Source organism: Hemiscyllium ocellatum, chromosome 25 (genome assembly GCF_020745735.1).
Source record: "Hemiscyllium ocellatum isolate sHemOce1 chromosome 25, sHemOce1.pat.X.cur, whole genome shotgun sequence".
Lineage (NCBI taxonomy): Eukaryota > Metazoa > Chordata > Chondrichthyes > Orectolobiformes > Hemiscylliidae > Hemiscyllium > Hemiscyllium ocellatum.
Genome location: NC_083425.1, coordinates 19,079,701 through 19,103,573, shown reverse-complemented (window position 1 = coordinate 19,103,573; position 23,873 = coordinate 19,079,701). Strand labels below are relative to the sequence as shown.

The 23,873-nt window shown below is 41.5% G+C and overlaps 1 protein-coding gene across 3 annotated transcripts in view; it reads left to right on the top strand.

The window, feature by feature from the left end:
* Positions 1-23,873, top strand: part of LOC132828007 (zinc transporter ZIP11-like) — a 711,835-nt gene that overhangs the window by 677,453 nt on the left and 10,509 nt on the right. For all 3 annotated transcript variants that reach the window (XM_060844870.1, XM_060844869.1, XM_060844868.1), the window contains exon 7: positions 17,812-17,910. In XM_060844870.1, the coding sequence (XP_060700853.1) occupies positions 17,812-17,910 (99 nt within the window). The remainder of the gene's footprint in view (positions 1-17,811; positions 17,911-23,873) is intronic.

Below are 23,873 nucleotides of genomic sequence, written 5' to 3'. Positions count from 1 at the left end.
TGTTTGTATTGGTCTGATTGCTTGCCGATTGTGTGATGTTCTCCTAGTGACAAGATGTGGGTCTACAGACAGCACTGGGGACAGGGTAACACAGATTCAGAGGGTGTTCAGACAGACTTAGCTACAGACTTTAAACTGTGTTATCACGAATAGGGGGAGAGAATGGGTTTGTGTGCACGAGACGATGTCTATCATGTGCTGGGGCAGCTTGGCTTTATGACTGAAAACAAAGAAGTGCTGGAAATCGCAGCAGATCATCCATGGAGAGAGAGGAAGCTAATGTTTCAAAATGCCACTTTGGAAGCTAGTGGATGCTGGTCCTCAGTCTAATCAAGATGACACACAGTTGGTTGGGATGTCACTGTACTATAAATCACAGGTGTAGCCTGCACATAGTCCGGGTTTCACTGACCCTTCATCAGAGCTCTTTGCATTGTGGCTTTTGGGCCATGAAGCTGCTGGTGAGTGGCACTCATTGCCAATGTTTGTCCTGATGCATCGCGGCTTCTCAAAACTGGCATGAATGTGAGGGATGCTGCTCTTTTGGCAGATATCCACCAGTTGGCAAGTGGCTTCAAGAATGGTAAAGTGAGACCAAATTCAGATGTGAGGGACACATTGGGAGTGAGGTAGTTCATTTGGCAAACTACAGCAAGAAATCTCAGTTAGCCTCTCGGCAGAAATCCCTCCCAAAAATTAAAAGCAACATGAACTTGGACAAAAAAAATGTAAGATTCAGCCCAAAATATTGACCAATCTCTCATATTTGCATGTACTCAATCAATGTGCTTCTGCAGTCTTCTGGTAAAGAGAATTCCAGAGATCGGTCACTCTCTGATCAAAGAACTCCCTCTCATCTCAGCTCCAACACACCACACTTTTATCTTCAGGCTACGACCCCTAGCTTTAGAGTCTTCAGTCAGTGTAAACTCAACATTTAATCATTTTCTCCCAGTATGATCAAATATAGCACTGTAAACATATTTCTATGGTGTTTCTGTTACCTCTCACAAGACAGAAGGCTGGTAAGTTTTGGTTATCTCTATCTGACTATGTCTGAATGAGGGCACAACAAAGCAAATTTTCTTCAAAAGGATGTTCTAGGCTTTTGCACTCAGGTTTCCCCAGTCAGTGGCAGACACAGCTCAGGGATGAGCTGCACCCAGACAATGTCAGTCTTACCAATTATATAGCGTTTTGAAGGGATATTTATCTCATGAGAACAGGTGATATTTGTTCAAGGAAGGTGCATGTTATAGATAGACTGTCAAAACAAACATTGATACAATGATGTTTAGCAGCCCTGAAATACTGAGCACTTTCAGCCCTTAGTTCCAAAATATATTTTTTAAAGACAGGGCTGCTGCAGAGACAAAAGAACTGCAACTGTAAATTCAGTGGCTAGTGAGTGCTGGAAAAGCACAGCAGGTCAGGCAGCATCCAAGGAGCAGCTTTTCGGGCATAAACCCTTCATCCTAAATTCAATGGCTGCCTGGTAAAACGTCTGCATGGGGACTGAAGGGATATAATGCCTGAAGGTGTCAAAGAAACCACCTGATGAAGGAGCAGCGCTCCGAAAGCTAGTGCTTCCAAATAAACCCGTTGGACTATAACCTGGTGTTGTGTGATTTTTAACTTTGTGCACCCCTGTCCAACACCAGCATCTCCAAATTAAAGGAACTTCAGAGAGAGTGTGACTTGAGATAAGGGAGGACTGGCACCCCCTCTGTTCCACTCCCTGCATCCCAAACTGCAGATCTATATGTCTTTCATTTACACCCCAGAATGATGCACACATGAAGCCTGGAAAGAACTTTGTACATGATTGACGGATTCCCTGAAGCAGGATATTCTAAATAGATCTGGGTTGCGTGTTTACTGGAGACTGACTTGCTGATATTGAGATAGTTTCTAGCCATGAACAGATAGACCTTTGTATTCAGTAGCTCTAGTTTCCCGTCATTAGGTCTTGCAGTGGCTGCTTCTTTTCCTCACAGCAGACTCCAACAGCTCACAAATTGCACAGCATCATGTTTATATTGCATATGAGAACCATCTGGGCAAAACAGATCCACCAAATTTTAAACCTCATAGTTTCTTAAAAAATGCTGCTGAGAATTTTTGAAACTTGGCTGTGTACTGTGGTATTTGGAGCACGCCTCAGTGCTTTAAGATCCATGTTCCATTACTCTTATTCCATAATTTCCCTGAAGTAGTCTGGTATAAAACGTTAAAGTGAATTTATCAGAAAGCAAACCTGATTTGCATCCACAATCAGTAACTAGGAATTGCTCAGAAAGCACAGCAGCCTCTTCCCAATGTAAGGTGATTTGCAGGTTAAGCAGTATGATCTTACTGAGTTTTGAATGTGCTGAGCAGTTGGCTGGCAACAGTGTGAGTAATGAGTTGTGAGATGAACAATGAACAGATTAGTGTTGTAGCAGTAGGAATGGGTCATTAATCATGTTGTGTATGTGGTGTGCAGAAACATTTTGTAAAAATGGATGTTTAAACAGATATTTGTGAAGTCATATGTCTTCATATACCATGCCTCGGGGAGAACATATTAGGTTGTTACCAGCAACTGGGATGAATGTGCATTTTGCAGCTCAAGTAAATTTGTTTGGACCTCTTCATTGAGGATTACCTGTGCTGGAGAGGATAAGATTTCAATGTAGTTGGACTGATGATGTAACTATGTAGGCCTGGCGACAGGCAGGATGTTTCTGTTCACTTGTTTCTCCTTCTGGTTTTTGTTCTGCTGGGAGGTCCTCCCTTGTGAAGTTAGTTCCACCTGCTCCATGTCCTGTCCTAATGTGCATGTCGTCTCCATGTTCTCAGACGATCCAAGCTCCCAGTGTGAAGTGAAGGGATGGGATGAGCTTTCTAGGTGGTTGTGCAGTCCACACAATGCACAAAGTATCTCAAGGAGAGGGGAAGTTAAATTTCCTGCAGTCTCTGACTGAGCCAAACAGGTATAATTTACGTTACCAGTATTGATCTCTAAATCCATTTCTCAACTGAGTGAACGTGGTACATGACCCGGAACTTCATGATGAGTCTGCCTATTGTGCTCATATCCTCCAGCGAATATGTGGCAAGAGGTGTGAAGTCGTGGCATTTACCTCAGTATTGAAACAATTGATACAGGATTTTGACTCCATTATGTACAAACAAACTAAATTTCACATTCATTAGTTATCCACTGTTAACCCACGAGGTTCTTCTATTCCCTGGTCACTGTTCCCTCTGACCCACCCTACCCACTTGTACCACTATACTGTCAAGTTGCATCAAGCACTCTTAGAGTCATAAGAGACCTAAGGGGCAGTTTTTTCACACAGAGGGTAGTGCGGGTATGGAAGGTTCCATGACAGTGGAGTCTGGTACCATTACAACATTTAAAAGGCATCTGGATGGGAATGTGAACAGGAAGGATTTAGAGGGATATGGGCCAAATGCTGGCAAATGGGACTATATTAATTCTGGTCGGCATAGACAAGTCGGACTGAAAGGTCTGTTTCCAAAGATTTACTCGAAACTAAGGTTGACCCACGTCTTGAGAAGTGGTCACCTAGTGGAATAGCAGGAATATTGCTTCATTTGAACCTAATTTGTAGCATTTTCCAATCTGGATTCACAGCAGGTTTGAGAATATCTAAACACATGTTGAACAAAACTTTCATAGTTGGCAAAGAGAGATTTTTACCTCGTTAGCTCTCGCTGAGATTGATTTAGAATTCCTGAGGTGAAGGGATAACATAATCGTTCATTGCACCACCCAGCCTCTCTGGAGGTGTCAATTGATGAATAACCCACCATAAGTTCACATTTGTGTCATGATTCAGATATTCCTTTCCTGATGTAATTTGATGACTTCAGAATGGTCAATAACAACTGTTGTCTGTCCCAGAAGACCTTTCATTGTTTGCAATCAGAAATAGATTTTTTTTCAGTATTTTATGCACAAACCTCACCACATCAGTGGTATTATAAATATTATTGACTGCAAGTTCTCCTGTTAGCTTTTTTTTCTCTCCAAGGAGAATTCCTGGCCTCTCCATTCTATCCTTGTAACTGAAGTGTCTCATCCCTGGAATCATTTTTAAAATCTCTTCTGCACTCTATCTAATGTATTTGCATAATTCTTATAATATGGCATCCAGAACTGTACATAATAGTTCAGCTGAGGTTGAACAAGTCTCTGGTATAAGTTCAGTGTAATCTCCTTGTTCTTGTACTCAGTGGTCCTATTACAGGATACAGTCTGCTTTAATAACTGCTTCCTCCATTTGTCCTGCCAACTTCAGTGATCTGTGCACATATATATGCAGGTCCTTCTGCTTCAACACCCCCTTAGCTATTCTAGCCGTATCTTATATTTCAGTACATGTTCTTCGTACCAAAATGCACCACCACTCATTTCTCCACATTTAATTTGACCTGCTACCTAACTGCTCATTCCTCTTGCCTGTCCTTTGGGTGTTCTACATTATCTTCCTTACAATTTACAGTGCATCCCAACTTTCACATTTTCAGCAAACTTTGAAATTGTTCCGCATAAACCAAAGTCTCGATCATTGGTATATATCATGAAAAGCAAGGATCCCAACACCGATCCCTGGGGGCCTCCACTCCAAACTTTGCTCCAGCCTGAGAAAATATCTGTTGAGGGGCAGGGATAGGATAAATAGACAAAGTCTCTTCCGTGGGGTAGGGGATGCCAGATCTAGAGGGCATAGGTTTATGGTGAGAGGGGAAAGATATAAAAGAGAGCTGAGGAGCAACGTTTTCACGCAGAGGGTGGTGCGTGTATGGAATGAGCTGCCAGAGGAAGTGGTGGAGGCTGGTACAATTACAACATTTAAAAGAATCTGGGTGGGTATATGAATAGGAAGGGTTTGGAGGGATATGGGCCGGGTGCTGGCAGGTGGGATTAGATTGGGTTGGGATATCTGGTCAGCATGGGCAAGTTGGACCAAAGGCTCTGTTTCCATGCTGTACATCTCTATGACTCTATGACCATTACTCTGTGTTTTCTCAGTCAATTTGATATCCATGTTGCTATTGACTCTTTTATTTCCATGGGCTACAACATTTTTCATACATCTGTTGTCTCATCTTCTTTGGCAGTTTCTCAGCTTGAGGGTGAAATATTTTCACTCTTGGTGGGTGTGTTCTGGGTGTGTGAATACTCCAATGCTGGAGCTGCAGACGCTGCCATAGATGTTTGTTGAAGTGGATAGGTGGGATGCTATGGAATCTACCCACTCTTTCCACTATTTGACCTCCAGGTGCTCCATTCAGTGACACTCAAAAGTCACTGGTGCCTTTGCGGATGCTTCTTCGCCAGTTTGTGTGTTCCATGGCAAGCAATTCCGCTGCATCAATGGGGATGTTGCATTTGTTTAGGGAGGCTTTCAGCAGGCCTTGTAGCGTTCTCTCTGCCCTGCAGTGATGGCTTACCATTGCGGAGTTCAGGGTAAAGCTTAGATAGTCGAGCATTGGGGGATTCAAGATGGCGGCGACCCAGCAAGTCTGAGTCTACAGTGCTCCTCCCAAGACTTGGGCAAAGTGGATCACCCACCCCCACCAAACTCACCAAATCATCTAAAATAGCTTTTATTTAATATAATTAGTTGTTTGGTAGTGTTGGTATTAAATTTAAATAATCTAATCTCTTAGGGAAAATGACTAAAGGGAAGAGAGCCCACAGCTCTCAGCAAGCAGGAACCCCTCCCCCACCCTCTCCAGCTGCAGCTGAGGCGTCCATAGCTGCCCCGGGGGACTTACCGACAATAACAAGCCTTGTGGAGATGATCACCAAGCTGGATGCGAAAATCGACGCATTTATCGAGGAGTCCCGAAATCACTGGGAATCACTCTCGGCCAAGCTGCAAAAGCACGGCCGAGACATCCAGGAACTCGAGCGCCGAGTCGGAGGGGCGGAGTTAAAGGCCGCGACCTCCGAGACTGCAGCTCAATCGGCCACGAATCAGGTCCAGACTCTCGAACAGCGAGTCCGGACCTTAGAGAATTACATCGACGACCTCGATAATCGAGGTCGTCGAAAAAATATTCGTTTGCTGGGCCTTCCCGAACGGAAAGAGAAAGGCCAACTCACAGCATTCCTGGAACAGTGGTTGCCACAACTTTTGGATCTGGAGGCTGGATCAGGCCAGGTGTGGGTAGAATGGGCCTACCGGGTCACAATACGTGGGCCTGGCTCAAACCAGCGCCCACGTCCGGTCCTGTTCCGGCTGCAGAGCTATAGGGAGAGGCAGATACTCCTAGATGCCTCTAGAAATCTTGGAAAAGATCCCAAAGCCATGATCTATAAAGGATCCAAGATCATGTTATTTCAGGACTTCTCCCCGGCTCTGGCTCGAAGGAGGAAGGCGTTCGATGAGGTGATGAAGTGTTTAAGGGACTTAAATATTCAATACTCCTTACGCTACCCAGTGACGCTATGTTTTAACCATGAAGGATCCGGGTATAATTTCAGATCTCCAGAAAAGGCTAAGGAATTTTTGGACTCTCTTAAATAAATCGTAAGAGACAATGTATGTTGGCTTGCCTTTTCCCCACTCCGATTTATATCCCCCCCCCTTTTTCTTTTTCTTATCTTACTGTTTAGTATTATCTTGGAGGGGGGGAGAGGGAATTATTTATTTGCTCTCCATTTAACGATTTTCTCCCCCCCTTAGGGTTCTTTTATCTTATTATTATACATATGTATGTGTGTATGTACATATATGTATGTATGCATGTATGTGTATATATGTATATATATAAGCCAGGGGGTTTAGTTAATGTTGGTGGGAAGAAGTGGTTATCTTATTCTATTTTACTTTTGTCTCTAGGAGCGGGGATATTTTCTCTTGCTATTTTATATTATTATATTTAATTATAATTTGTTGAAGTTGTAATTTTATAGTTATATATGTTTATACATGGTATTAATACTACCAAATATACTCAGGTGTGGGTGGGGGGGGGGGGGGTAGGGTGTTCACTGTTAACTCTAGCTCTGTATTATATCTGAATTCTCCTCATCCTATTAAGGAGCGCTTGGGTCAAGGGTGGGGCACTGGTTGGGAGAGGATATGATGGACCGTTGGAAAAGAAGTGATACCCCCTGGGAACAAGGGGGATAATCTCCATTCAAATATGTTTTTTTTATCATTTAGAAATAGTTTTCTTTTTATTATACTGTTATGAGTGTATTAGAGAACCTTTATTTTTGTAAATTCTATATGCTCTATGCTGGGGATGTTTTAGATAGGGTTTCCCTTCCCGAGGGGTCTCGGATTTACTTGGATGATTATGGTTGATCAGTCGGTTAAGTGGTGCACCTGGAATTTCAAATAGGAAGAGATTATTTTCTGTTCTCTCTTTCCATATAAGGAAAAATATTTTGGTAAACTGGGTGGCTGAAGGTTCCCCTGGATTTTCAAATTGGCACAGATTAATCATGGAATGTATTCCACTTGACTTTCTTATAAATATGGTGCACCGAAAGACCGAATTATTTTATAAAATATGGCAGCCCTTTTACATAGATATTTTGGCTATCCTAACAACGGCTTTTATTTAATTAAGATTACAAACATGGCTGGTCCGGGGCCCCTTGGGAGAGGAATCCCGCACGAATACGGGTTTTGTTATATATGATGTTAACACATTCCGAGCAAGTATTTCAATATCCAACTTCTATGTTAACCGTTGGGGTTTTTTTTTCTCCCCCACTTCTTTTTTTTTTCTTTTCTCTCATTTTCTCTTATTTGAAAGATGTAAGTGACTCAATTATACACTCTGGCTAATTGTAGGTTAGATTAGTAGTTAATTGAGTTTTGTTTTTTCTCTCTCGGTATTTTTCTTTTGTTAAATATTGATTATTGTATATTTAAGATTTATTTATATATCAATGTTTGTACTTGAGAGTTTTATTTATTTTTGTAAATTTGTTAAAATGTTAAATTTCTAATAAAAATATCTATATAAAAAAAAGATAGTCGAGCATTGACTTGCGGACAGTGTGGTCTACCCATCACAGTTAGTCATGCGTGACCAGTGCTTTGATACTGGGGCTATTGGTCTGGGAGAGGGCACTCAAGTTGGTACACCTATCCTGCCAGTGCATTTGCAGAAGGTTGTGAAGGCAGCACTGGTCATAACTCTTCAGGGATCAATGTCTCCATATGTAAATCCCTTTCTCTTTGTCGTCCTCATTTTATCACCCTTTTATTATCCAGGTGCCAATTAAAGACTTTGGGCTTCCCCTTAATATTGGCTGCCAGTCTTTTCTTATAATCCCTGTTTGCTTCTCTAATATACTTTATTGCCACCACTCTAATCCTTCTGTATTCCTCTTGGCTCTCAGTGTTTTCTATCTGACACTGGTCACAATCACACTTTCTTTGTTTGAATTTTCTCCCCTTGGTCATCTAGGGAACTCTGGATGTGCCTGTTCTCTCTTTCCATTGTGAGAGAGCATACCTTGTCTGCACTCGAATCATTTAATCTTTGAAGGTAGTCCATTGTTCAGATACAGTTTTTCTTATCAACCCTTTATTTCGGTCCATGTGGCTCATTTCTGTTTTTGGCCCTTTGAAGTCAGCTCTTCCCTATTAAGTATTATTACTCTGGGTTGCCTGTTTTCCTTTTTAATCATTATCCTAAACCTGACAATACAATGATGCTCCCCCACGTGATCTACTTGGACCAAGTCAATTCCATGAACTAGCTCCAACAGTGTATCCTTTCTAGTTGCATTGGACACATTTAGGAACACTTACCCTTCTCTGCCTTGAACACTTCCACAAAATGTTAACTGAACCAACTTGATACCTATGTTGACAAAACGACACTGCCCAAAATTACAGAGAAAAATTGTGTTTCCTGATGTCATTACCTTCTTTGTAGTCATTTCAAATCAACTGAGACAAAATAAATGTACAGCAAATGAATGTTACCTCAGCAACTAACAGCTGACTCTGCATTAATTTACAGTATCATCTGAGAAGTCTAAGTAGCTCATGAAGTACTGACTGTGATTGAGTCAGTGCATTTGGGAATTTATTAGTAACTAGTGATTTTGATTGGTGAACTTAGGAGTAAAGTTCTGCAGTATACAACCAGTCTAAACTTGTAATTTAAGAGCCAAAATAAAATTTAACCCAACCATGATACTTTTAGTGTCTAAACGTGTTACTGCCTCATTACTCAACAGATTCTCAGTCCTTTATTTTCTTTATTTTTTTTCACATGAGGGGAACATTGCTAGTAAGGTCAGCATTTATCGACCATCTCAAATTCCATTTGTGACCTGATGGACTATTTCAGAGGACATCATAATGGACCTGGAGTCATATGGAGAAAGTGAGGACAGCAGATGCTGGAGATCAGGGTCAAAATTAGATCAAGTATCTGATGACTTTCACTCACCACTTGCTGCAAAAGTCCTCCAGATTGGACACGGGGCACCGACATCCGAGGGCACTCTGTGTGGCCTCACACACTCCACGTCCACAGACATTGATATCTGATATGTGCCAGCCTCATGGTACATCACCAATCCATTTACTTCAGCATTTTAAAGTTGTTCTGCATTGATAACTCTCGTTGTAAAGCTGCAGCTAGTACACTGTGTGCTCAGGGCCACACGCCCAACCTGTGGACTGGACTAGGTTGCAACTCTAGGTTCTTCACTCACTGTCACTTGTGCTTACTCGCTCTGAGTTGACCTGTTTGCTCACAGCATCCCTGCCTTCCATTTCTTTGCCCCCACAGCAAGGGCTGCCAGGTTCTCATTGTTGCTAGTTTACCTTGCCATTTATTGCAGACATAAAAGCAGGAAGCTTGGCATTATTGTCAAGAGGCCTCAGTCAAGTCAAAGGGTATAGCTTTCACTCAGGGTTTCCTGACACAGCGAGTCAAGGGCAGCCTCCTACCAATCCAGGGCCTGCTCAGGATGGACAGAGTCAGGATCCTTTCCTCACAAGGGGTGAGGAACTTAATGATGAGCAACACATTGCTGTCTTGACTTTTTCTGCCCTCCTGTGGGCTGTTTTCCTCCAGGAATAAGAGGAAGACAAGCATTACAAAAGATAAAATTGGGTGTGCACAGCTATTAATCTTGGTGCAGGTGGTGAGATCACGAGTGAATGAGTAAACAATGCAGAGGGCATGTACACTTACTGATGTCAATGGTTGAGGTGGGTGAAAGCAAGTGAGGGAAGATGTTATGGCAACAGTGGGAGTGGTAGAGCATGATCCTTGGTGGGAGGTGGATACAGTAGCAGAACTACAGTGAGTGTGAGAAGATGGTGGAACTTATGTTGTTGGAGTGGAGAAGGTCATTGCCGGAAGAAAGTCAATGCTTTGAATTCCTCCAAATGACTAAGACTGCTCTGGGCCAGTTGGCAATCTCGAGTCAAGCTGGCATGACCTGGTGTTGTAGGTCCACTGCTGGTACTGGGGGAAGAGAAAGTCCTGCATCAAACCAATCCCATCCAGCAAGACCTCCAGATCCTGCCCACGGAGCACAGCATCAATTTTCCCCAGTCTACCCTGTCAGAACTGCGTGGGACAGCTCTGGACTCAAGTCATTGTCTGGCTGCGCAACAGGCTTCTAACGATGATGCGGACACAAGGGATGTCAGTGAATTGTGGGATGTCTCATCAATGGCAAGTTGTTGTGGGTACACCCTGTAGTACAGTGGTCTGGATTTGGACATGAGAGAACAGTGTAGGGGTGGGGTATCCAGTTAACAGAGCAAATTTGATAAGATACATTGAAATCTCTCTTGGCCTTGCAACAAAAGAAAGGCAAATCAGCCAAAACCATAAGATTCAGAGTGTTTTCTTGTTTCATGCTTCACCACCTGACTTGAAGCCATTTAACTAGAGGCTGACAGGACCTGTAGCTGGAGTACTACCATTGCTCATTAGTGCTCAGTAGTGATTAATTAACATTACAAATAGCCAGGCATTGATCATCAATGTGTTTCACTATACCACTATGTGATGCTCTTATTGATTGAGGCATTGAGTTGTGTTTCCACTTTAGGCAGCTCAGTGCTATTCCAATGGCTGAACTACCTTTCATCAGTCAGATGGAGCTGCTAACAAACTTGTTTAACGTAAAATAAAAACCGTGTGAGTAATGAATGGGCCATACATTAAAGCAGTAAGGCTGTTTCCGGAAAGTAGATTCAGAATTGATATTGACAACTGCACTAACTGTAAAATTTAAAGCACAAAAAGTTGAAAAAGACAGCTTCCCTTTTTATGTGGGACCACACAGGCTGTTTGAGAAAGGCAGACAAAAAAAAACTTGTACTGCTCAATCTACCACAGCCCTTTCAAAGAAAAACCTCCCTGACAGTATGTTGGAAGCCCCCAAATCAGCATTCCTAAGTACGTCCCAGAAGAACCAGTCATTAGAATAATTTACTTTAAATGCTGTAGGTCACCTCTTTGATTCAGCTAACTGACAAAGCTTGAGCTCAGTGTGTTGAAGAAGGACATTGTATCATTATTTTAGTGCCTGAACCATTGAAACCTATGCACATGTGCATTCTGGAGAAATGTACGAGTGCCTCCAAATGTGAGACACTGGGAAACTGGACAAAGACTCATGGAAACATATTACTTTTACTACAGTACAGCATTCTGGTGTCCAAAAACCTGGCAGCACAAGAATGATATCCAAAGTGCCAGTAGGTGTTGGCTCAGCTTGCACAATAAGAAGAATGCATGCAGGCTGCAGCAGCCTTTCCGTGACTAGCTCCAATTTATCTGTTTCATTCTAGGGCAGGATCTTGAAGCAGAGCCAGCAGGCAAAGCAAGCCAAAGAACGCAAAGCAAAGCAAAGCAGCTTTTCATTATTTGAAATCATCTGCAGCTCATGCCATATGCGCAACTTATTGCCCTCAAGAGCTCTCTACAAAGAGTTGCTTAGAGTGCCCTTAAGTCGTCAGAGCTAAATATGATTTGTTTTTAAAAAAACAATTGCTGTCCTCACCAATTTAGCTTCAGTAGGTTTGAAGTGGTTGCTTAGATGGCAATTGGATTTTTAGTTTGAACTGAGAATGAAAGACCTGGATAGTTCCTGACCCAACCTCACCATCTCCCCTCATCATTACACACTCCACTGTCACTCCACTACTATTTTGCAACAGAAAGAAAGGACCTTTTTGTTTCTCTGTTTCTCAGGATATTTGTCTGCACTTTACAAAAAAAACCCTAATTTCCATTCACCCTGTTCAGAGATGTTATTACACACCTCTGGAACAGGTGGATCGCAAACCCAGATCTTTACAACTACTGAAGTGTTTTGAAGTATAGCATCAATTGTAATATAGAAAACCCAACAGCCAATCTGTGTGTATCAAGGCTCCCAAATGGAGATGTGATATTAACCTGATAATCTCTTTTCAGTTGTTTGTCTTCCAATACGTATATAAAAATAGGACATGGGGAGAATCCCCTACTTTCCTTTGAAATAATACTGTGAGAGCTTTTGTACAACAAAAGTGCAGGCACAAACTCCCTTTAACATAACATGCAAAGGATGAGATAATTTGTTGGGAACCAACCTACGGTCCCTCTACATAAGGCAAACCAGCTTGTGTCTACATGTGGGATGGAAGGGGATGCACAGACCAATGGTGGCTCACCAAAGGCAAGAGGGAAGAGGTCACCAGCACATCCCAATGAGGATCGTGCAGGTGAACAGTGCTGTGAATTTGGGCCATGAACTGTCAGGAGATTGGTCACCTGCAGAAAGCAAGTCTCCCTGCTTGTCCTATTTGCATCTCTCTATTTTCTAGCAGAGTTTACCAGGTAGCTATTAGAAACAAAAATGCTGGCTTTTCTTCTGGTGTTCCCTAACTTGATAAATCCTCATTCTTCCCCAACTGTGAAGGACAATAATAGGAACTGTCCAATTGTCCTGCACGGTGGGAATTCCCAACTCTGGAAAAATCGATGGCTTGGGAAGAAAGAATTCTGCCTCAGATGCATTTTTCCAAGAACGCTACTGAAGAGAAAGGGAAAACTAAACAAGTGACAAAAGGCCAACATATAATCTCTCACTGTTAATGTTACTCAGCATTGACCCGAGGGGGGTGGGTGGGCGATAACATTGGAACAGGGTCATGGAATTTTCCACTCAGTCACATTTTTACCATTCAGTCACAATTTCCCATTATTTATCTGAGACTGATTCCTTTAGTGAACTTGATGGATAATTTTATTTGGCACAATTTAAACTGAACTTATCTCAAAGAGACCTTCATATAAGACTGAATCATGGAAGAGTGGTGAATATAACTTCTGTCTTGTCAATATATAAAATACCCTAGGTACCACCCTTTGCATTTTGTGGGCAACTATATATCTGAGGCCTGGATTCTGCTTCTCATACAATGTGAAGGTGGCCTCCATTGCTACTTCAGAGTGAGTCAGGTTTGAGGTCCCATTTAACTCCGTTTTCTAAAATATCCACACTACAAAGTTCCTGCCTTACTACAGAATCTAAATGTTTCTTCAAAGATGGCAACACAAAGACAAACCTTCGCACCAACCTTTGCTGAGATTTGAAGGATGGCTTGTGCAAACCTAAAACCTTGTCTCATTCCAATCCATGGTACAGCACTTGATTATAACAGTCTGATTTCTTGCTCATCAAAGATTGATTTTGTTTTCTTTCAGGTTTTGCATTTCCAGTGTAATTTATTGTTATGTTATACACAGTGCAATGCCTTTGTGTTAAGCCTGTGGCTCCTACAATATTGTGCTGTGCATTTTGACTGCAGCACAGTTTTACCAATGACATTTTTGTCATTAAACAAAGGAGATCAGAGACGCTGAAACTAACATATTTACCCATAAACTGACCATCCGGTATTCAAACCTTTTGCAACTACAGCTGTTGTGTCTTTTGCACTGAAATCAATTTGATTTTGAAAAGCTTAATTACAGGTTTAATTCCTAATTTTCACCATTAGATGTAAGAGCAGAAGGAGGTCCAGTCAGCTTGCTGAGCCTGCTCTGCCATTCAATGAGATAATGCCTGATGTGATAATCCTTAACTCCACTTTTTTGGTTACCCCTATAATCCTAGTTTTCCTTAAAGATTAAAAGTCTGTCTGACCCTGTCTTAAATGTATTTAACGACCCAGCTTCTACAGCCCACTACACTAAAGAATTCCACAGATTCACTACAGTCTGAGAGAAGAAATTCTGCCTTATCTCTATCTTAATGAGGGGACTTGAGTAGATTATGCCCCCAGTCCAAAACACAACTCAACTTCTCATCAGAAAGTCCCTCCATTCCCAGAATCAATTTATACTGCGCTTCCATAAATAAGGGGACTAAAACGATTCACAGTATTCTAGGTGTGATCCAAACAGCACCTTTTTATAGTTTTATACTGTTTTTACACTCCACCCCACTTGAAATAAATGACAAACATCTATTTGCTTTCCTAATTACCCTCTGAACTACCTTTTTGTGATACGTATGAGGATGCCCAAATCCCTCTTTCCTACAGCTGTTTACAATCTTTCTCAATTCAAATAATATTCAGCTCTTCCACTCTTCCTGCCAGCTTGCATAACTTCATACTTCCCTGTGTTATATTCTGTCTCTGAAGTTCTTGCCCACTTGCTTAACCTGTTTAAATGTCTCTGCGTCATGCTTGCTACTTGCCTTCTCAACTATTTTAGTATCATCTACAAACCTGGCAATAATGCATTGACTTCCCTCATCTAAATTATTAGTTTATATTTTAAATAATTGTGGCCCAGCACTGATCTCTATGGTACTCCACCAGTTGCAGGTTATATCCTAAAAATACCCATTTATCCCAACTCTCTGTCATCTATTAATTGATCCTCTATCCATCAAAAGTTTTACCACTCACACTATGGGCTCTTAACTTATTAAGTCGCCCAACATGTGGTGCCTTAACAAAGGCCTTTTGGAAATCCAAATACATCACATCTATTGGTTCTCCTTTAACTATCCTGCCTTTTACTTCCTCAAAGGATTCAAATAAATTAGTCAGATGTGATTTCCTCTTCATGATGCCATGCTGACACTGCCTGATTATTTTGTGCAGTACTATATCCTCTGCTATTATATTCTTTATAATAGACTCGAACATCTTCCAGTGACGGCGAGTGTTAAGTTGATTGTCCTGTAGTCATCGTTTTTTGGCAACTCCTTCCATTTTTGAACAAGAGTCTTACACTGGCAGTTTTCCAATCCCCTGGGACTTTTCTAGCCTTGAAAGATTATTGGAAGATTACTACTGTTGCAGTGGTTTATTCCAGGCTGTCAAAGTACTTCTTGCTTCCCTTGGATGCTTGCCTTCTTTGTAACATTCAGTGGCTTATTAAACAATGAGAAAACTACAAGAGGAGGATTGGGTTCTCAAAAGATTGAGAAATAACAGAATAATGCAACAACAGAAAGCATCAAATAGGGCCAACCTCCAGCTCTGGATTACAATTGGTGCTCAGCATTCTTTTAAAATTGTTCAGCAAGTCTATACAATAATAAATGAAAGTTCCCACGACATTAATTCCATGTGCATCATTCAATATACCTGGAAATTCAGATTGAGAATGTTAATGATATTACTATTTTACATTGGTTTCCTGAATATCTATGTCTAATTAATTTTGAGCTTTGTATTACCATGGTTACAAAGGCCTTACAATTTCTATTCAAAGGATATTCTCAGGCAATAATGCTCAGATGGACATACAGAGATAGAGGACTGAAAGAGTATTTAAAATTATGCTCACACAAACTTCACAATGGAAAAATAATTTTGCTAATTGGAGGAAGTGATATATAATGTTGGATGGAGGCAACTATTGGAGTCAATGAAATGCCACAGTTCCAAAAGTGCATGTTTTCTTTACTCTGGTTGAAGTAATTCTGTGCGTACGGTGGTACAAACCAGGTGTGGAGGGATGTCTGTTGGCCTAAGCATTGCTTATTTAATTCATATTCTTATTCTGTGCAGCCATATCATACTGTATTTAATCTTTGCTTAAAATGTCATATTGTTCAAGATTAGATTAGATTAGATTCCCTACAGTGTGGAAACAGGCCCTTCGGCCCAAATAGTCCACACCGACCCTCTGAAGAGTAACCCCCCCCCCCAGATCCATTCCCCCTAACTAATGCATCTAACTCTATGGGCAATTTAGCATGACCAATTCACCTAACCTGCACATCTTTGGACTGTGGAAGGAAACTGGAGCACCCGGAGGAAACCCACGCAGACATGTGCAGACGCACATGCAAAATCCACACAGATAGTCGCCCGAGGCTGGAATTGAACCCGGGTCCCTTGTGCTGTGAGGCAGCAGTGCTAACCACCCATTTTTGTGAGTGAAAGAAAGAGGAATGTTATTACTTATTAAAACCCCTCAAATAATAAAACATAATAACAAACACGTACACAAAGTTTAAAAGGGGGCATTTGCCTGGTACAAAAAAAATAAGGTCAAGGATATGCAGTTTAAGTAAAAGTCTTTATAGTACTTGATGTGTCAGATTTAACCTAAGACCACCATGTAACCTCAACAGTAGAAAAATTAATAGGTATGTTTTTGACCTTGGTGAATAGACTTTTTTTCCAATTTGCTTTATCACCAGGCATGATCCTTCAAGAGAAGCTGAAAAAAATAGGGAGAGAGAACAAACCTTCCAGTTTGCTGTTACAAATCCACCTTTCCCTCTTTCTGTCTTGGCTCAAAAAATGTTACCTAAAAATAGTTCCTTTATGTATTCCCATCTGTGACTTCAATTTTTTTTTAACAAAATCGTATAATCTGCAGGAAAATCTGGCATCCCAATATCTGAAACTTCCAGAAAAGTGTAAATCAAGGAGATATACCTCTGAATAACTGATTCCAGTCATTTTGATGACACACTGTATTGATTTCAGTTTAGCCTGGGTATTCTTTCTTCATCGATGGTTTCATGAGTTTGGCTCAACTGGGTCAGGTGACCACTTCAGCCATCTTAAGTCAGCGTTTTTTTTTCTTTAACCCATTTTAGTCTGTGTTAGGTCATAGATATTAAAAAACAAATAATAAAAGTCAAAAAATGATAGCCCAGTTTTACCACTATCATAACAATGGCATAATATTGTGAAACCGGGGCAGTTAAACTTGTTTCAGATACCAGCTTTAGATAGTTGAACATCCCACACAAGAATGAACTACTTGAGGACATTTCCACAGAAGTCGGTTATGATGAATTTGGCAATAAATCAGAACAATTGCTTTTGTCATTCGGAATTCCAGTTAGGAAATGTCAACAATGCCGTAAGTTGCCACAAAGATATTTAAGTTCTTAATTTCCTGGAAAGCATCAATGATATTTTCTAATACAGCTGTCTCTCGATTAAATGATAAATCTTCAGGGCTGACTGCTCATGTTAGATGCAGGTAAAAGTTGCTCATTGGAAATGCATTTTTCAAGGAAAGTAGACCAGATTCCCCAGACCATAAAGTTTGTTCTGAGAGTGAGGAGCACCTTGAATCATTCTCTAATTTCTGGGTTATGAGTGCTTCCAAACATAAACAATGAACACGGAAAGAGAAAGCACCAAATCACATCTCATGACCATTTATCATTAGAGACTGACAGAGGGGAAGCAGCTGAGTAAAGGTTATAGCTTCCTTTTGAATTCCATTCGTCACTGCAAGATGTGCAAATTTTACCTCGTATTATCAGTCAGCATCATCTCTCCATGCATTTTTATTCCTTGTTAATAGGAACCTAGCTATTGGAATTGGCCTGCAGAACTTCCCAGAAGGTCTGGCTGTCAGTTTGCCGTTGCGAGGTGCAGGGGTTTCCACGTGGAAAGCGTTCTGGTGAGTGAAAGCTATGTTTCTGGAGCTGATACACTTCTTCAATTACAGCAAATCAGATTAACTCATTTGAAAATCTATAGGTGAAATTCAAGTAGATGTCTTAATAGCATTCAGTTTCAGTGTGCATCTACTGATGTCAGAATACTTATCTGACACTTTAAAGGGACCAGATTACTCTCCACTATCATCCACCTGAGTTGGATTAGTTTCCCCTAATTCCATTCTTATGATAATTACAACCAGAGAATCACTTTTCCGTGTCTTAGACTCTTAGAGATCTGCACAGAAAAACGTCCAGTGTCCACAGTAGTCAAAAACAGCCACCTAACTAGTTTAATCCTATTGTCCAATACTTAGCCATAGTTTCCCTTCTTGCTCTGTCACTCTGATTCTGGTGTCCCCTGAGAATCTACCCTTGACACTTTCTATTTCTCATCTACACATTGCTGCTGGGTGACACAGAACCACAGTAAAATAACATCACAGAGAAAGACCATCCAGCCTATCATGTGTGACAGCTGAATAAACTAACCACCCATTGTAAGTACTAGTTCTGACTCTAGTTCTGATGGAGTGTCACTGCTCCCAAAATGTTAGCTCTGCTTTCTCTCCCAGGTACTCCCAGACCTCCTGAGATTCTCCTGCAATTTCTGTTCCTGTTTCACACATTCTAGTGCTACTTCCTGGCACACAGTCCATAGCTCTGCAGGTCAAAGCCCTTCAGGTGCAGACCCAGGTTCCTTTAAAATGAGTTGAGGGTTTCCACCTTGGTCACCAAATTGAGCAGTGATTTCCAGATACCCAGAACCCTCTGGATGAAAAGGTTCTTTTCTTCATGTCCCCAATCAATCACCTTAAATCTGCCACCCCTTGTAATTGACTGATCTACAAGAGGAAATGGGTCGTTCCCCCCTGCATCCCCTGTATGCCTCTCGTTATTTTGTATACCTCAATTACATCACCTCACAGCTTCCTCTGTTCTAAGGAAAATAATGCTGGAACTAGATTGGGTTGGGATATCTAGTTGGCATGGGCAGGTTGGACCAAGGAGTCTGTTTCCGTGCTGTACATCTCTATGACTCTATCTAATCTTTCCTCATACGTGCACTTCTCATATCTTAGCAACATTCTTGAAAATCTTCTCCAAATAAACTTGACCTACTCTTGGGAAATAAGGCAGGGCAGGTGACTGACGTGTCAGTGGGGGAGCACTTTGGAGCCAGTGACCATAATTCTATTAATTTTAAAATAGTGATGGAAAAGGATAGACCAGATCTAAAAGTGAAGTCCTAAATTGGAGAAAGGCCAATTTTGACACTATTAGGCAAGAACTTTCAAAAGCTGATTGAGGACAGGTGTACGCTGGTAAAGGGACGGCTGGAAAATGGGAAGCCTCCAGAAATGAGATAAGGAGAGTCCAGAGAATGTATATTCCTGTTAGGGTGAAAGGAACGGCTGGAAGATATAGGGAATGCTGGATGACGAAAGAAATTGAGGGTCTGGTTAAGAAAAAGAAGGAAGCATATGTAAGGTATAGAGAGGATAGATCTAGTGATTCCTTAGAAGAATATAAAGGCAGTAGGAGTATACCTAAGAGGGAAATCAGGAGGACAAAAAGGGGACATGAGATAGCTTTGGTAAATAGGGTTAAGGAGAATCCAAAGGGTTTTTACAAATACATTACGGACAAAAGGGTAACTAGGGAGAGAATAGGGCCCCTCAAAGATCAGCAAGGTGTCCTTTGTGTGGAGCTGCAGGAGATGTGGGAGATACTAAACAAGTATTTTGCATCAGTATTTACAGTGGAAAAGGACATGGAAGATATACAATGTAGGGAGGTAGATAGTGACATCTTGAAAAATATCCATATTACAGAGGAGGAAGAGCTGGATGTCTTGAAATGCACAAAAGTGGATAAATCCCCAGGCCCTGATCAGGTGTCCCGCAGAACTCTGTGGGAAGCTACAGAAGTGATTGCTGGGCCTCTTACTGAGATATTTGTATCATCATTAGTCACAGGTGAGGTGCCAAAAGACTGGAGGTTGGCAAACATGGTGCCACTGTTTAAGAAGGGTGGAAAGGACAAGTCAGGGAACTATAGACCAGTGAGCCTGACATCGGTGGGGAGCAAGTTGTTGGAGGGAATCCTGAAGGACAGGATGTACATGTATTTGGAAAGTCAAGGACTGATTAGGGGTAGTCAACACGCTTTTGTGCGTGGGAAATCATGTCTCACAAACTTGATTAAGTTTTTGGAAGAAGTAATAAAGAGGATTGATGAGGGCAAAGTGGTGGACAGGATCTATATGGAATTCAATAAGGCATTCAACAAGGTTCCCCATGGCAGACTGATTAGCAAGGTTAGATCTCATGGAATGCAGAGAGAACTAGCCATTTGGATACAGAATTGTCTCAAAGGTAGAAAGCAAAGAGTGGTGTTGGAGGGTTGGGTTTCAGACTGGAGGCCTGTGACCAGTGGAGTGCCGCAAGAATTGGTGCTGGGTCCACTACTTTTCATCATTTATGTAAACAATTTGGATGTGAGCATAAGAGCTTTAGTTGGTAGGTTTGCAAATGACACCAAAATTGAAGGTGTTGTGGAAATCATACCAAACACCACCTTCACTATCCTATCTACCTGCGACTCCACTTTCAAGGAGCTATGAACTGCACTCCAAGGTCTCTTTGTTCAGCAACACTCCCTAGGACCTTACCATTAAGTGTAAAAGTCCTGCTAAGATTTGCTTTCCCAAAATTCTGCAGTTTGGTATGCTTTCCTTTATTAGTCAGAATATTGACTACAGGAGTTGCAAGGTTGTGTTGTGGCTGTACAGGACATTGGTTGGAATATTGCATGCAATTCTGGTCTCCTTCCTATCGGAAAGATGTTGTGAACCTTGGAAGGGTTCAGAAAAGATTACAAGGATGTTGCCAGGGTTGGAGGATTTGAGCTATGGGGAGAGTTTGTATATGCCAGGGCTGTTTTCATTGGAGCGATGGAGGCTGAGGGATGACCACATAGAGGTTTATAAAATCATGAGGGGCATGGATAGGATAAATAGACAAAGTCCTTTCCCTGCAGTGGGGGAGTCCAGAATTAGAGGGCAAAGGTTTAGGGTGAGAGGTGAAAGACATAAAAGAGACTTAAGGGGAAACATTTTCACGTAGAGGGTGGTACAAGTATGGAATGAGCTGCCAAAGGAAGTGGTGGAGACTAACACAATTACAACCTTTAAGAGGCATTTGGATGAATATATGAATAGAAAGGGTTTGGAGGGATATGCGCCAGGTGCTGTCAGGTGGGACTAGATTGGGTTGGGATATCTGGTCAGCATGGACTGGTTGGACTGAAGGGTCTGTTTCCCTGCTGTACATCTCTATGACTCTCCTTTGAGTAATTATGTCCTTTCTGGAATGTGTGACCAAAACTATACACTATATACATAGTGGCCTAACCATTGTTATGGAGTCATAGGGATGTACAGCACGGAAACAGATCCTTTGATCCAACCCATCCATGCCGAACAGATATCCCAACCCAATCAAGTCCCACCTGCTAGCACCCGGCCCATATCCCTCTAAACCCTTCCTATTCATATACCCATATTCAGATGCCTTTTAAATGTTGCAATTGTACTCACCTCCACCTCTTCCTCTGGCAGCTCATTCCGTACACGTACCACCCTTTACATGAAAAAGTCATATGTAGTTTCAGCGTTGCATCCTTGATTTTGTATTAAATACCTCTCCTGATGAAGCAACACATATGCATTCTTTACCACCTTAACTCCCTGGCACCTTCAGCAACCTGTGGACATGCACTTCATCCCTCTCAATACCCTCCTGTTTATTCTGTATTCACTTGATAAGATATGAGGAGCAGCTGAAGTCTCTGAGTCTGTACTCGATGGAGTTGAGAGAACGAGGAGGATTTGATTGAAACTTACAGAATACTGAGTGGCCTGGATAGAGTGGACATGGAGAAAATGTTTCCACTAACAGGAGAGTTAAGGGCACAGCCTCAGAGTCAAGGGATGACCCTTTAGAACTGAGAGGAGGAGGAATTTCTTCAGCCAGAGGGTGGTGACTCTGTGAAACTCATTGCCGCAGAGGCTGTGGAGGCCACTTAATTGTATTTAAGAAAACAAAAGATAAGTTCTTGATCGGTAAGGGAATCAAGAGTTATGGGGAGAAGGAGAATAGGGTTGAGAAACATATCAGCCAGGATCAAATGGTGGAGAAGAGTCAATGAGCCTAATGGCCTGATGCTGCTCCTATATCTGAAGGTCTGTAGTCTTATGGTTACATTTGCCTTCCCCAAATACATAATGTTGTACTTCTCCAGATTGAATTACATTTTCCTCATTATCTGAAAACATAAATTAGTTTACACAGGTACAGTGACGACACCCAGCTCGAACCCACCACAAGGTAACCTGACCTCTCCACTTTAACTAAATTATCAGATTCCTGGTCTGACATTGAGTAATCAGAGCAATAAAGAGAAATTATGGGAAAAAACTGAAAAGGATCAACTTTAGGGATTTTAGAAACCAAATAACTGAGGCAATTGCACTTTTTGAATTGAGCAATTACACAGTTAAAGCAGGTCGAATATGCATTCCAGAAGAATCTTTGATGTATCTTAAAGAAGGCTGATTACAAAGACTGATTTTGCAATTGGGTGCCGTCATTTGGGCGCCATCTTGTTGTTCAATCATGCGAAGGCAGCAGGGCCTAGCCTCAGCTCTGTGCCTACGGTCAGGGTGCAAAGTTTCCCATCAGCAGCACATATTTGCCACATTGGATGTTGTACTCCCTGAACTGACTTTGAAAAGAAACCATTGTTCAAGGCTCACTGTGCTGTCCAAGTTCCCTGAAATGGTTACAGCTCTGAAACGATGCATTGTAAAAGAATCCATGCGAATGTATGAAAAGTGACAATAGTAACATTATATACATCGCACTGGGAGACTTCACAGCAAAGATCACTGCTAAGAAAAACTAACAGTGTAGTATTCCACAGAGTCACAAACCTCCTGATTGGCTGTTCTTTGTCTTATCTTATTGGCAGTTAACTTTTTGTCTCCTTCCCAACCAAATCTGTCTTTATTTGGGAGATAAAACATTTTCTTTTCAGTGCAACCTGCTTTGATCAAATACCTACATGTCATCACATTGAGTGGTTTGTATAGCAACAGAAAGCAGGTTTCTCGGCAGATACTTAGTGTTATCTATAATCCCGAACTTCCTGATAGTTCCTATCAGGCACCGCTTCTCACAGTGTTGTGATACTCTGTAGCGTGACAGATCTTGTCTGAGCAAATAGTTTAAGTTCATCTTTGTACCTAGAGTGACTTTTCTCTGTGTTTGGGGGCAAGATTTAGTTGGTGGGGATGAGGGTAGAATTTCCCCTTCAGTGCCCTCAGGGGCAACAACTTAATCCATTTTCTTTTCAGAAATGTTCTATCCAGTCAAATATATCCTGGTTGCTGCCTTCTGTTTGTCAGTTACTGGCAGATTTCAGTGCTTGTACCTAAACCACACAGTCCAGTTCTCAAATACCCTTGAGCTATCTGAGGTTCATTGATCTCCCATCAGCATCAGCATTAATCAGTTGAAACCTTCATTCTTAATGATAAATCCCCCTATAATCTCATCTCTTCCATCCGCAGCCAGCCCTATGTACCTACACTCTTCTCATTTTGACTCTCTTTACCATCTTTTCTATCAACTTTCAAATTTGTGGCCTTCCAATGGTGCAGGCCAGCATTTTGGAACGTTTTTCCTGTGTCTCTCAGCACTGTATCTTCTTTATTTTTCTTCAAAACCCCTTTCAAAGCTTATCATTTCAGCCTTGCTTAATCCTCTCCTTCTCCTCTACTCCTTCTGTTTCTCAGTTCCCGTAATTTAATGCCTTTTTGAAGTTTATCCCTTGCTTGAAGACCACTTATCTTGGGTGT